This window comes from Brachyhypopomus gauderio, chromosome 21 (genome assembly GCF_052324685.1).
Source record: "Brachyhypopomus gauderio isolate BG-103 chromosome 21, BGAUD_0.2, whole genome shotgun sequence".
NCBI classification, from domain to species: Eukaryota; Metazoa; Chordata; class Actinopteri; order Gymnotiformes; family Hypopomidae; genus Brachyhypopomus; species Brachyhypopomus gauderio.
Genome location: NC_135231.1, coordinates 8,313,912 through 8,327,963, shown reverse-complemented (window position 1 = coordinate 8,327,963; position 14,052 = coordinate 8,313,912). Strand labels below are relative to the sequence as shown.

The 14,052-nt window shown below is 43.7% G+C and overlaps 1 protein-coding gene across 5 annotated transcripts in view; it reads left to right on the top strand.

Moving 5' to 3' along the window:
* The window catches only part of cpeb2 (cytoplasmic polyadenylation element binding protein 2), a 19,033-nt gene extending 5,079 nt beyond the window's left edge, over positions 1-13,954 (top strand). Inside the window, exons 3-12 of one of the 5 annotated variants that reach the window (XR_013122712.1) lie at positions 2,966-3,059; positions 4,677-4,727; positions 6,525-6,548; positions 6,987-7,157; positions 7,355-7,444; positions 8,000-8,118; positions 8,411-8,525; positions 9,056-9,237; positions 9,548-11,969; positions 12,011-13,954. Coding sequence is in view for 4 of the 5 variants with exons in the window: in XM_076983682.1 (XP_076839797.1) it covers positions 2,966-3,059; positions 4,677-4,727; positions 6,525-6,548; positions 6,987-7,157; positions 7,355-7,444; positions 8,000-8,118; positions 8,411-8,525; positions 9,056-9,237; positions 9,548-9,775 (1,074 nt within the window). In the remaining variant the exon portion in view is untranslated. Of the gene's footprint in view, positions 1-2,965; positions 3,060-4,676; positions 4,728-6,524; positions 6,549-6,986; positions 7,158-7,354; positions 7,445-7,999; positions 8,119-8,410; positions 8,526-9,055; positions 9,238-9,547 lie in introns of all 5 variants that reach the window. The other 4 variants (XM_076983682.1, XM_076983683.1, XM_076983684.1 and 1 more) reach the window with 4 other exon arrangements.
* Positions 13,955-14,052: the final 98 nt, after the last annotated feature.

Genomic DNA, 14,052 nt, shown 5'->3' with positions numbered 1-14,052 from the left:
CTCTGTAAAGGTGGATTAGGTCCAGGTTTTCCATTACCTCGTCAGGGTATGTCAGGAACGTCAGAGAACCGTTTTCGAGGAGGGATGGATTGTGTGCTGCGTTTACCAATTAGTGTCAGCTGGGCTTCATGCTTGTTCCCAATGGCAACTGTTGACCCAGTAACATGGTCAGCCTGCATCCTGAGGCAAAGTCGTCTACCATTAACAAAAGGTGACGTGGCCTTCTGCTAAGAAAGCTGGCTCAGTTGAGGAGATTATTAGTAAGCTAGAATTCAGGCGTGAACCAGAACGCTCGGCGTTTATGAACTGCTCGTTGGCTTAATTGCAAATGAGTGTCTGATTACTCAGTGTCTGATTACTCGGTGTCTGTGACTCCAAAATAAAATGCGGAGGTATTGCTTACTGTATCTTTGAGTGGATCCATTTTCCATATGCACATTTTCCATATGCATTTGGGTGTTCTATGTCTCTTTTATCTTCCCGGTGCTGTAGCTATATGTTTCATGTTACAAATGGTATAACCAATACGATCCCTCTCAGATTTCTACCATGATTGTGAAATCCTTTTAATTGCAGAAACCTAAACACTGAAAGAGAAACTTCAGCACAATGCAGGCCTTTCAGGTTCGACTTTGAGTGAAGCTTCGGCAGTATCACTTCTGGGATCGAGACGTTCCTATTTATTGTATGAACTGAATGACAGGTGTAACGTTAAAAGCCTTTTTCCACGCCAGGATGAGTCTGCGTGTAAGTACTCGATGTTTCAGCACGAGTTAAGCCAGCTCTTGTCGTGGAGGAGTCCTTTAAAGGACTTGCGCCAGTGCTGCGTGCCTTGCTCTGCGTGTTTTTCTGTCCGTGTGTTTTCCGACCGGCCGGGGCACGTCACTTTCTCCTCTTCCTCGTTCCTGCGCCCTTCCTGGAGTTTGGAATGCCTGTCATTCCTCGCATGTCTCCTGCTCGCCCTCCTTCCGAGATTTCCGATTGTCTCACGCTTATGACTCAGAGAGGGAGAGAGAGAGGAGGGTGTGTGGGGCGGAGAGAGAGAGAGCTAAACTGGGGTAGAGAAGGTGGGCAAGAGAGGGGGAAAGAGTGAGTGAAGGGGAAGAAAAGAAAGATAGAGAGAGAGGGAGATTTTGAAGCGAGAAACCTAATCTCCATGTCATATCAAACTGTTTCATAAACATTAATTAGGCAGGTATTGAGACTGCTGAGGGACTGAGCTGCAGGCGGTGTAGGTGCTGGCCGTGTGGGAGGGGAGCGTTGGATCTCACACTGGGGCTCCGGGGGCCCGTGGAGCTCTGAACCAGCCTGCTCTTCAGCTGCTTCTCACCCCTTTTATTTTTGGCAACCCGCGCTAATGCTAATGCTATCTTTAGCCTGGCTAACACTTCCCCAGCAGTGGTGCATGCCTAGGCCCGGGGGGGGGGCCGTGCTGGGAAGGGTCAGGCTGGAGAACTGAACAAAACCCATTTCAAGGAGTTCAGTAAAGCCGCAGGAAGGGCCCGAGATGGGCTGGGACAGGCCTTTTGTGGACGTGACTTCCTTCTGTGTGTGTGTGTGTGTGTGTGTGTGTGTGTGTGTGTGTGTGTGTGTGTTAGTTGGGGTGGGGTGTCTAGGCAATGACGGTATGCAATTGATCAGTTGTAGCTCTTGATTCAATGCAATATTTGTCACTGGAGATATATAAACAGTAATGGGCGCTCTTCTCCATAAGCACTGCCGTATCTTCCGTCCCTTTTTCCTCCACTGGTGCACGATCTGAATCCATCTATAGTCTGCAGTAGACACCAGGCCTATCCCAGCAGTCACCACCCTATCCCAGCACTTCAAGCAGTTTCATTGGTTGTTTCGCTTATACACACACAGGTGGAGACACCACCACCCCCCTGCCCCACCCTACTAACCAGCACATGATATGTTTAACATATTCCTGTGTGAAGTACAGCATGCTATAGGTTTTATATACAGTGTTATAGAATTGTCTTTTCATTAATACTGGCTGCCACTACAGTTCTATACAAGGGACGTCTATTCTCAAATACTCCTGTACTGGGTCAGTACCAATGATACAAGGCTATTTCTTACATAGCATTTTCAGTTAAAATTTTGCTTATATCTGGGTCAGAAAAACAAGCCCATATTGTCTAGGGCTTTTTAAGATTTGACTTAAAGCACCTGTTAGACTACAAAGCACTTTTAAAGGACAGTCCTCTTTAAATAGTGCAGTGTATTCCTAAACCGGGCTGATCCTCAGCGAAGGGATCCGGGCGGAGCTGGGAAGGGTGGAGGGTTATGTAGTTCATGCAGCCATGTGGAGTACAGGCAGGAGCAGATAGAGGGGCGGAGGCAGATGAAGCAGTCAGAACTAAACCCTGCGTGCACCACCAACAGCTTAGCCTGCACGCCCTCACGAGGTCCTCACCACAGCTGTTGACACGCACGAGGCTTCCAAATACAGTGGTGTCAGAACATAGTGTGCCCACACGTGTGTGTGTGTGTGTGTGTGTGTGTGTGTGTATCGATTCACAGGGCAGTTTGTGAGGAGTAAACATTCCCCTCTGTCCACACAGACATCTGTGGGACTGCTTTCAGAATAGTCTCTGAACAACAACACAGGACGCCCCACTGACATTTATAGCAAAGCAGAAAGAGATGTTATCTGCCTTACACACACACACACACACACACACACACAGAGTCGTAAAGGCCAGCGTTCCCTGGATCTCATCTCAGTTGGTATTCCAGGGATGTAGGGGGATCCGATGCCATTTTGATCCATATAAACACACAAATCACGTGATCCAGCACAGGACTGTCTCAGCATGTCTCCTACACCCTTATAATCCTGTAATGCTGGAGAAGAGGTCACCATGTTTTGGCTGTGTGTGTACAGACCTGGAACGCTCTCTCTCTCTTCCTCCCTCACCCCCTCTCTCTCTCCCTCTTTCTCTTTCTTTATTTCTAGCAGGATCGGAGCAGGATGTTTGACAGTCTGAACATGCACTCACTGGAGAGTTCTCTGATTGACATCATCAGGGCCGAACAGGACCCACTGAAGGGTAAGACCCTCTGTCCACCCCCCGACGGACCCCCGTGCTCGCTAACGATACGTCGCGCCTATCACACACCCAGACAACTGCAACGAAGATAACCCGCCTTCAGAAGCAGACGCACAAGGAAGGCGTCGGTGTCTGCAGTCACTGCCCAAGTCACATGTGTTTGCTTTGTCATGGCTAACCACTGAGACATTGACTCGCGTTATCCAGCCAGCTTGCTGTTGGTTTTGGGGTGTCTATCAGATTCGTATGATTCGTTGATGTTAATCCCTGCTCTGGAAGCTCGGGGCAGGCTAGGGCACCTGGGCAGGCGTGGACGGGCAGCGTTGTTGGTACCGGCGTAGCGCGGTCCTGGTCGCTGGGGTGGTGTGTGAGGCTGAGGTTTGGGCGTGGCTGCAAACTGCTGCACAAGTACTGCAGTCATGAGGGGCCCTGCTCACTGCAGAATGTGGGGGGAGAGATGGAGAGAGGGGGGAGGGAAAGAGAGGGAGGGAAAGAGAGAGAGAGAGAGAGAGAGAGAGAGAGAGAGAGTGAGCAAGGGAGAGAATCTGTTCTAATTCTAAATGAATTCTATTACTTTTTTTTTTACCAGTGAGCAGTTTATTATAACTAGAACACTTTATCCTTTGAATGGAGAAGATTGAATAAGAGCTCAGAGAAGAGCAGGAGAATATTAAGCCATATTAAGTGCCTTGAGTAAAATGACGTCAGGTCTCATCTGATTGGCAGTGTTGTTACAGTGCAGTGCAACTTAAAGTTGAACTAGTGAATAACCAGCAAACCTAACAGTAGATCAGACAAAAATGTCAGACAATGAAAATGGTGATACACTTGTTCAGATAAGGCAGGGGGCCTGTCTGGGATGCTCTGCTAATAAAGGGGCTGGGAGCTGGGATCCCTACAAATACCCCGAGGTCCTAACGGCACAGGACATGCTGACTCTAGTTAAATAAACATGAAAGACTGCTTCGTGCCTTTGGAATGTATGGCACCTCGGCTACACAGCGCGAAAGCCGTTAGCGCTTGAGGTGAAAAATAAAGAAGACGTTAGTTTTGCTGTGGACAGAGAACGGTTTGTAGATGTCTCTCAAAAGAACAGAGCTTGTGTGTTGTTTCTAGAAGCTTTGAGGGGGGTGGGATAAATAGGCTAAAGGTGGTTCTTTGGAGTCCAAATAGCACAACAGTTTCACAATCGCTGGGCTAAAAGGCCTTGAAGGCCTTTCTGTTGGTGTTAAGACCGTCTGAAGCCCTCGTGTTCTCCGTTTGCCATTAAAGGCGGATTTGGCCTGGCTCATGAGGTGCCTGTAAGACTGTTGTTTTTGGTTGGTGACTGTTGGCTAGCCAGGGAAAGGCTGAGTGAAGTTCCTTGAAGGCGTTATCTCCGGGCTAGTTCGGGCTAGTTCACGCCAGCGATCCACAGGACAATTCTGACTGTTTCTGTCTCTGTGGGCCAGATCACATGAGCCACCAGGAACAGAATTCTCCACCATTACATTTCTCCAGAGACTTCAGCCTGTTTGTCAGAGGTTGAGCTCCAGGAAGCCCGTTTTCTCCATTTGTCTGTGTCTCATGCAGCTCTCTGTCTGTCTGTCTTTCTGTCTGTCTCTTTCTCACATTCAGGCCGTATGGGTTGCCCACATCCTGGTGCCGATGGCCTGCTCATGCTCAATGGTAATTATACCAGCCAATCACGTCTCTCTCTGCTCCCCTCTATTCACCCTGCCTTCTTTAAATAAACCAATGACACTGCAGTTACACGGTGCCTGTCTACAATGCAATACTGGATTCTTTGCGTAAGCGTGCTGTCATTTTAAATTACTGTATTATCAGGTTATTAAATTGCTATACGGACAGCAATTGAAGCACTATGCCTGTCTAAGTTTTTGATGCGAAAGCGGTTCAGTAATTTCCTATATTTCATACTTAAAACATTTTAATTACTTTGTGTACTGTCAAGTGGTGCCAACATGGAAAGGTCACAGTCTTAAGTTGCACCTTTTCCCAGTACACTTTTACAGGGTGACCTGTGGCCAGCAGGGGGCGCTGTCGAGACGCTCCAGTGAGGTGTGTGAAGGGCCTGGGCTTGCTTCTCTCCCTGCAGCTACAGTTCTCCACTGTCCTGTGGGTCGTGCTCCGCGTTTCCTCGTACGCTCGATCATCGGGAGTCTGACAGGAGCGTGTTGCACTGCAGTCGAGCCCTTTTGCTGTCTGGAGTCACACTCCTCAGCTGCTGCTCCGCTGACTCACCTGCTTTTCAAGGCTATCACATTCAAGGCTGGTCTCAGATCAGCTCCTTGTGCCCATGTTGCTGCAGTCCCCTTGTGCCCATTTTGCTGCGATGCAAAAGCTGATCCTAGCTCAGCATTTCCTAGTTTAAAAGTTTAAAACGATCCCTGACTTTGCATGGGTGCAATTTCCCTAAGCAATATAGTGCAGAAAATAGATTTTTATGCATCGAATCCACGGCATGTCTTTGTTGCCGTCTCGCTTTGGAATTAGACTATGACAGTCCGTCGCTGACGGGCCACATTAGACACAGAGAAAAAACAGAACCTTCCAGAATTTGTGACTCATGACTTCGCATCAGCATGGAAATGTTTGAGAATGCAGGGCAGTTCCACATTTGCATGTGGCTTGTTACTGGACAAGGAACATCTGTGCCAGCCAATCAGCTCTCGACCAGGACTAAGAGTTTGGCAGCAGTGTTGGCGCGCTTGGACAATCCTTGCCCATTTATAGCAGCACATGGACACAGAACAGACAGACCGTCTTCTGGCACGGCAGGGCCAGGCTTGGCTCACTTTGGGCCGCGTGCCGTTACTGGGATCCTGTTTGTGTGGAGATTTCCTGTCAGCCCAGCCGCTAATGTTTTCTTGTGACAAAAGAATTTTTATGCTGTCTTTTCTAAGAGACAAATGGCGAAGAAACGTCGTTTCGGGCCATGCCGCTGTAGTGACGTTTAAACTCGCATGAAAGACAATGCACATGTTCGCCAAACAGTTTCTCGTGTCTTGGTCACATGACTGGGGAGGTCCACTTATTAAAGTAGGTCACATGATTCATCGTTGATCAGCATTGGTCATGTGACTGCATACCATGGTTCATGTGGCGGAAAGAGAGAGAATCGGTCAAATCCGTTTCGAGTAAGAATAAAACGTCATGACTAACAGCCACTAATCTGCTTTATATCCCAGGCTTAAGGCCATGTCTTAAAATGAAAACTGAAATGGAAACTACATAATGAAGACACTTGGCCTAGTAAAGTTCCTCATTGCTGCTTTATGTTTCAAAGGGCAACTTTCTGGAATATTCTGCATAAAGAGTATCAAATACAGCCAACACTCAGTTTAAAATGTTTCTTCTGTATATCTGTATATGTGTTTGAATGTGTAATCCCAGATTCAAATCATTAAGTTGAAGCTTCCATTCGTGTCATAGTTGTCTCTACTCTGTTCTGTTTACATGCAGCAAGGAGCTTTGGGAGACGGCGAGGTAACGTCCCCTTCCTGTGTCCTGCCGTCTGTTAGCATGGCAATAAACCCCACAATCGCCTCAAAATGAGAGTCACGTCTGCCTCTGTTGCACTATGGTGGCGAGGCGATGTGCGCTCAGCCTCCCTGGGCCAGATTTACTAATTTACTAAAGCTAGCAGCTCGTGGTAAAATGGCTGTCAGTGGGTTCAGTTTGGTTCGTGCGGTCGCAGTTGAGGACCACGAGCAGAGATCTGCCCAATCACCACTTGTTTTATTGGTTTTGCTTTAAAAATGTACAAACATGATCTCAAATCAGTTAAATTCTATAAATTATAGATACAGAAATGCAGGTACATTAATGGTCTGCTTGATGAAGAATTCAAGAGTTCAAAAACACTGACTCTCTCTCTCTGATTCTCGCTGTATCTCACTCTGGATTTTTTTTACTTATCTTCAGGACGCTCCTCCCTATTTCCCATTGACGACGGTCTGCTCGACGATGGCCATGGTAACCAAGGTGTTCCAGGGCTCCTGGGTTCCTCCAGTTATCCACATCACAATGGCGAACGCATCGAGAGGTTTTCTCGTAAAGTGTTCGTGGGCGGCCTGCCCCCGGACATAGACGAAGGTGAGCTGGACACTCAATTTCTATTTTTTTTTAGAATTAATATTTGTTGTTGTGCCTCACCTTGTGGCGTTATTACAAATTTAATAAATGATTACATTTTCTCAAGGTCAAAGTCCCTCTTTCAGACATGCCTCTTAATTCAAAGTAATTCAGAGTATCTCTGGGTCTCTTGTTCTGCCTGGTCATCCCCCAAACAGACGAGATCACATCCAGTTTCCGCCGCTTCGGTCACCTGGTGGTTGATTGGCCACACAAGGCGGAGAGCAAGTCCTACTTCCCCCCTAAAGGTAATCACACACCCCCCACAGTCTTTAGCATGAGAGCTCAGCCTTCCATGAGCTTTTGGTTATCACTTCATGTCATTTGGAAATCTACTAAAAAAGAGACTTAATATCATTTTCTGACTTAGTCACAGAGTCTGACATATGCCGCAAAAAGTGGTGTTATTTCTCCATCGAGGTTAAGAAATGTGTCAGGTTAGAAATCTGTGTTGCAGATAACGCATAGCACTTGATTGACAGAACTGAGAGACTGGTCGTAATGGTCATACTGGTAAGACTGGTCGTAATGGTTAGACTGGTCATACTGGTAAGACTGGTCGTAATGGTTAGGCTGCGCTGGCTGCTGACAATCTCATTTTAAAAAAGTATTATTTTCTTGTAACCAGATTTCTTTGTAAAACTAAACGTGTGCAGCACTGAGACTATTCTGCACTTTGGATTAACACTCTTATTGATAATTCCTTTAAACATGTTAATATATTCATCATTCATTTATTCAATATTCATTTAGATAAATGTAGCCTAAATGTACCTTAATAATAATAACCTAAATGTCTCTAGGCTACGCCTTCTTGCTGTTCCAAGAGGAGAGCTCGGTGCAGGCCCTGATTGAGGCTTGTCTGGAGGAGGACAACAAACTCTACCTGTGTGTGTCCAGTCCCACCATCAAAGACAAGCCCGTGAGTCCGGCAACACACTGCCACGCTGTCCGCACCACGAGCCCAGAACCGGGTTGGGTGCAGAGACATGGAGGAGGGAGCAACTGTGGTCTCCGTAGAGTAGAACGCTGCGTACAGAAACGCAGGTTCAGCGTCCACGTCCTGTAAATGAGTCCTGTGATATTTGGTTTAGCACTCTAAAAATCCAGTTTCAGTCGTGTAGTCTGAACTTAATGTTGTGTGTAATTACTGTAGTGCGTACTGCCTGTAGTGTGTACTGATGGTGCTGTGCACTGGCTCGTGTGACATTCAGGTCCAGATCCGCCCATGGAACCTGAGCGACAGTGACTTTGTGATGGACGGCTCTCAGCCTCTCGACCCCCGCAAGACCATCTTTGTGGGCGGAGTGCCCCGTCCTCTCAGAGCAGGTGACCCTTTCTGACAGCTTGCCAACGCCATGTGCCCCATGTTCATTTCAGGCCTTCATGTTTTCGGACAGACACACCATGTGGTTTTGTGTGAAGGCTGGCCATGTTAGACTGCGGTACCCGGTCCTTTTTGTACACTACATAATTCAGAGCAGTTTCACCGCTCAAACACAAACTGAGAGCATGATAACTGGCCAATGATCACTACACTACACCTGGCGCACCAAGGACACAAATGGAAAGCACAATATTTTGTATATGGTGACAATAAAGAGTTTCTGCAATAGTACTGCTATAGTTAGTAAACTGTGGGTGCGGAAACCTACAAAACTACTGCTAGTATTTAAATACTAAATACTGTGTTAAATACTGCTAGTATTTAGCACAGTTGCGTGGCCATTATTTAAATGATATTCAAATAATTATTTATATTCTTTCAGTATATTTGATGTTGTGTGAAAACCTTTGTCAAAAGTATGAATGTGCTGTATAAATATTTGAAACATGTTTTCTTTTTGCGGGTGTTGCAGTTGAGCTGGCCATGATCATGGACCGTCTGTATGGCGGCGTGTGTTACGCGGGCATCGACACCGACCCGGAGCTCAAGTACCCCAAGGGCGCGGGGCGTGTGGCCTTCTCCAATCAGCAGAGCTACATTGCAGCCATTAGCGCCCGATTCGTCCAGCTGCAGCATGGTGATATTGACAAACGGGTACAAGAACCAATAAGAGTTCTGCTTCTCTGTACCTGTGTTCAAGAGTAAATGAACATGTCCTGAATATGACAAATGTAGCCTTATGAAGAGAGATTCTGGCATCTTCCTAGAAGATATTAAAAGGAACTAAACTAATATATTTTTTCTTTTATTAAGGATATTAAGGCTTAAGTATGTTTCCTATTAGTTTGTCACTGAGGATCCTTTAACTATTATTTTCTCACTCTGAGGTTCCTTTAACTTAGTTCCTTTAACTGTGAGTTTCTCATTCTGAGGATCCTTTAACTGTGTCCACCCTCATCCACAGGTGGAGGTGAAACCCTACGTGCTGGACGACCAGCTGTGTGACGAGTGTCAGGGGGCACGTTGCGGGGGCAAATTTGCGCCCTTTTTCTGCGCCAACGTCACCTGCCTGCAGTACTACTGTGAGTTCTGCTGGGCCAACATCCACTCGCGCGCCGGCCGCGAGTTCCACAAGCCGCTGGTCAAAGAAGGAGCCGACCGGCCACGCCAGATCCACTTCCGCTGGAATTAGCGTACGGGCGGCGACGGAGAGGCGAGCCGGGACTTCGCCGCATGTTTGGCAAGAAAAAAAGCTTAGAACCCAAGCTATCAGTACAGAGCACCTAACAGTATACAGTATAAAGATCTATGAATATATTTACCTTTATCTTTTTGTAGCATCCACAAATGCTACAGGCCTCAGTTTTTTTATTTTTTTTTGTTCTTCACAAACGCCACACCCCCCTCCATTTGCTCCTCCCCCCATTTGCTCCTCCCCCATCTCAGGCTCAGAACTGAGTTTTTTGTGGTACTTTCATGTTTTCTAAAAAAGGAGATTAACAAAAAAAGAGATTGATTTTTTGTAGTTTTTCAAATTATTTTTATATGTGAGATTTAAAAAGTAGAAATGAGAATGTTTTTTTGCATGGGGGGCAGCTAGTTTGTTCGTCTGTCCGTCTGTCTGCTGCTAACCCCCCCAGTGGGCAAAGTGCGCAATTGTCTCTGGAAAACCCTTGACGTAGTCTCTGATGCCTGCCCTGGGTCTTCAACCAAAGGTAGCAAAATGCTAGGAGGCATGAAAAGGAGACATTTCTGCCATAGAAAACAATATTTTTTTCTCCCCTCTATTGTTTTTATGTGCTCTTAAAAGTTACAAAAGAATAATCCTAAAATAAGATTAAGAGTTGCCTACTTTTGCTCTCCATTTTTGACCTGCAAAAAGAATGATACCTCAGACCTGCGTATCTGGTTTGTTATTGCTCTACTTAGCAATTTAATCACAAGCTATATGAGACGCTTTGCTGCTATAATTCTGATATAATTCATAGATGTATAGTTGTGATACCTAACGGCATCTTTAAACGGAATCGTTGAAAATGAAAATCTAAATGCAGTGCGCATTCTCAAACAGGCGGATCGTTGCCGTGGAGGAAATGGAATGTGAAACCCAAGTGCATGTGTGTGTCTTTGCATCGTTTGCATGCGGTAGGCTGTAGAGGTTTCCAACGCATATAGGATAGAAAAAAGACATAAGCTTCATTTTACTGATAAACTGAACACTACGTAGCATGAGAGACAATTAAAAAAAGACGTTAGACTCTCAAGTATAAGATAATATCAATAACGGTGAACATTAATACTAAGTTGAAAATTCTTACTAAAAAAACCTTTGCATGCATTGATGTGATAATTTGTTTACATACATTGTTCTACAAAAAACGTCATTAGTTAGGTTAGCAAGTTCCGCCATTTTGTGTATCAATGGTTAATGAAGAAGCAGTGTGCTGTCTAGTGCCCGTGAGTCTCGTCTCTGTGTTGTGTGACTCTAGTTATGTATGGATTCAGGTTTTAGTTTAGTTATGATGTAGAAAGAGGAAAGTTAAAATATCTCAATATATCGCCTTTGCCCCACTCAACAACCCCACCCACTTTGTTCAGAGCCTGCTCCATGTACAGATCACCTGCAGGTGGTGGGTACAGACTGAAGGTCTGTTAGTTTATTATACCACCTAAATGTACCGTTAGCTGTTAGTTAGCCATTATCGTAGGTGTGAGAGCGTGTAGGGACGACTCTTGAAGGAAGCTCTTTGCATCGGTACGGGCTGCCATTCCTGAAAAGACTCAGCCTGCTCCAGACTGTGCTATCCTTCGAATACCAACCTGTATGTGTGTGTGTGTGTGTGTGTGTGAGAAACTGTTCAGTAAATCTAAAGTTATCATAGCTATAGATTACAGATATAGGTGGAGATGGACCTAGAACCAGAAGAGTAAGAAAAAAAACAACCCAATCGATATTTTTAAAGTAAAACGTTTTTGTGGCGAAGGTTTCATTTTGGTCTGCACAATTCGTTGTCTTGAGTCCTCTCGTTGTAATCAAGTGCAACTCTATAGAACAGTGTTAGGGACAATCTTTCTGTAAGCAATGGATGCTGGTATCTCCAGCAGCAATTTGGTACTGTACTAATGTTTAAGTTGGTTGATCTGTCTGTCTGGCTGTCTATCTCTGTTCTCTCTTTTTCTCTAGATCCCCATGTTATCTGTATAGATCCATGTGTTATCTGTATATCTGCTTTCTTTTGCTCAAGATCCCAGTGTTAGCTGTAGGCCTACTCTTTCATTTTTTTAGATCCCGGTGTTAGCTGTAGGTCTACTCTTTTGTTTTTCTAGACCCCTGAGTTAGCTGTAGGTCTACTCTGTTTTTTTCTAGATCCCTGTGTTAGCTGTAGGTCTACTCTTTTGTTTTTCTAGACCCTTGCGTTAGCTGTAGCTCTACTCTTTTGTTTTTCTAGACCCCTGCGTTGTGGCTTTGGTAATATGCCCAGTACCCTGGAGTGCTGTCCTGAGTATTTGTGACTTGATTGTTTACGTCTCTGCTGTTACTGCATTGAGAAGTTTGAGAGTTATTTATTGTTGTCCTCTTTTTTAACATATTTATTTGTTTATGTGTCACCAATCCTCAGACCATTAAATCTGTACATGCATAATAACATGCACTAATTTTCTGTACATCCCTGGCAGAGCAATGTTATTGGATCCTACTGTACACTTCAATCCAACATCTGATTGGTTTTTAAAAGCCAAACTTTTAATTTTATGAGCTAAAAAGCAATCCTTTTGTATAATCAAAACAATTCTATGTATCATTGAAATAATTCTACCTTTAATGATCATGTCCTATTATTTAATAGTCTCTTATATCACCATAACTTATTTGAGTTGTGCAGGGTCATCAGGGTCATCAGGGTCATGGCCCCAGATCCAGATCTGGCAATAGTGACCACCCAGTCCTGCACTCCGTGGCCATGGTGATTTGGCAACATAGCCAGAGACCAGCAGGGTGGAGTCAATGGTTGTCCAATCAAAATGGTGAACCAATGGCAGCATTAGGACTAGTGAGACCCATGAAGGAAAAGGCTGTTCTACTGAGTCTTCTAAAATGGCTGAAGGAAGTGACACCCTTTTGAGAGTGTTCATAGTGTCACCTCATCCCTTTAAGTCTCTACTGTTTATGAGTTTGTGATCAGTACTGTGTCGTCTTCTCGGTGTGGGACGCTGTTGCTTTGTACATGTGTGTTGTGTTTTTTTGTTTTGTGTCTTTTTGTATGACAAAATCATATTTATTTCAATATTTTTGTAGACAACTATTTGATTTGTATTGTATTTTTGTAGTTCAGTTACACACACTGCATTTTCCTAATTATTGGGCAATGATTCTTATGATTCTGTTCATAAACAGGCTTTCTGTTGAAATATATATAAATCCGTAATGAAAATATTTTAGAATCACCCTGGCAATTATGTGTATAGTGATATATTAATATATGGTTGCTTTTAACATTTTAACTTGATTAATATTTAAGTTTGTCGTCTTTTATTTTAAGGAAGAAAACATCAAGGATTTATTATTTTCATGGAAAACACTTGAGACCCCCCCCCACCCCCCCATCCCCTCCGGTTGCATTGAGTCCTTGCAGGTCTCTCCTCACTGATACGCAGAAACTTGAATATAACACATTTTGAAAGGCTGACTAACCTCGAATCTGTGTTGTGACGTGCAATACTGTTTCTAATGTTTGTATAAAAGTGAGAATTACAGTGTATACCTTTTTAATGCAGATTTATTTTTTTCATTGCATATTTTGCAAATTTCTGATTCACAGTGTCATTTTTTACTGTCAGAAAAAGATAAACCCCGTTTTTTCATTGCAACTATTTTTAAATCCAGATATCTTTGTACTGATGTAAATGATTGTAGTTATTTTGGATAGCGTTTTGCTAACAAAAGAAGAAACTTTTTCATGCATATTTCTATTTCATTTCATTTTATTTTATTCTTTTTTTATTTTACTTTAATAGTAGCAAAATACTTGGAATAATTTTTCATATATGTCATTAATATTATTTTGTATTTTTATGTGGAAATATATAAATATATAATTTTATGATGCTAATTGCTAAGATATTATTTTAATTTGAATTATTTTTAAAGCTAAAATCTTTGTAATATTGTTAATGTTACTAGTTTCTAAATCAAAGTTTGTGTATAGATTCCCTCAAGTGGTTTATGAAGTGTTCGGATTGTAATTATTACTGAATGGATCTTTGATATGCAAAACAAATATCATGTTGATTTTTATTTTGGTTTGTTTTGTATTTAAATGGGGTGTTGATTACAATCTAATTTCTTTCATTTCCTGAATAAAGACCTGTTCTGTTCAGACACATAGAGTCCTGACTTTTTTTTTTTACTTAAACAAAAGTTTACTTAATCAAATATATTAAATCTCTTATAGAGCGAGTCAGTTAAAG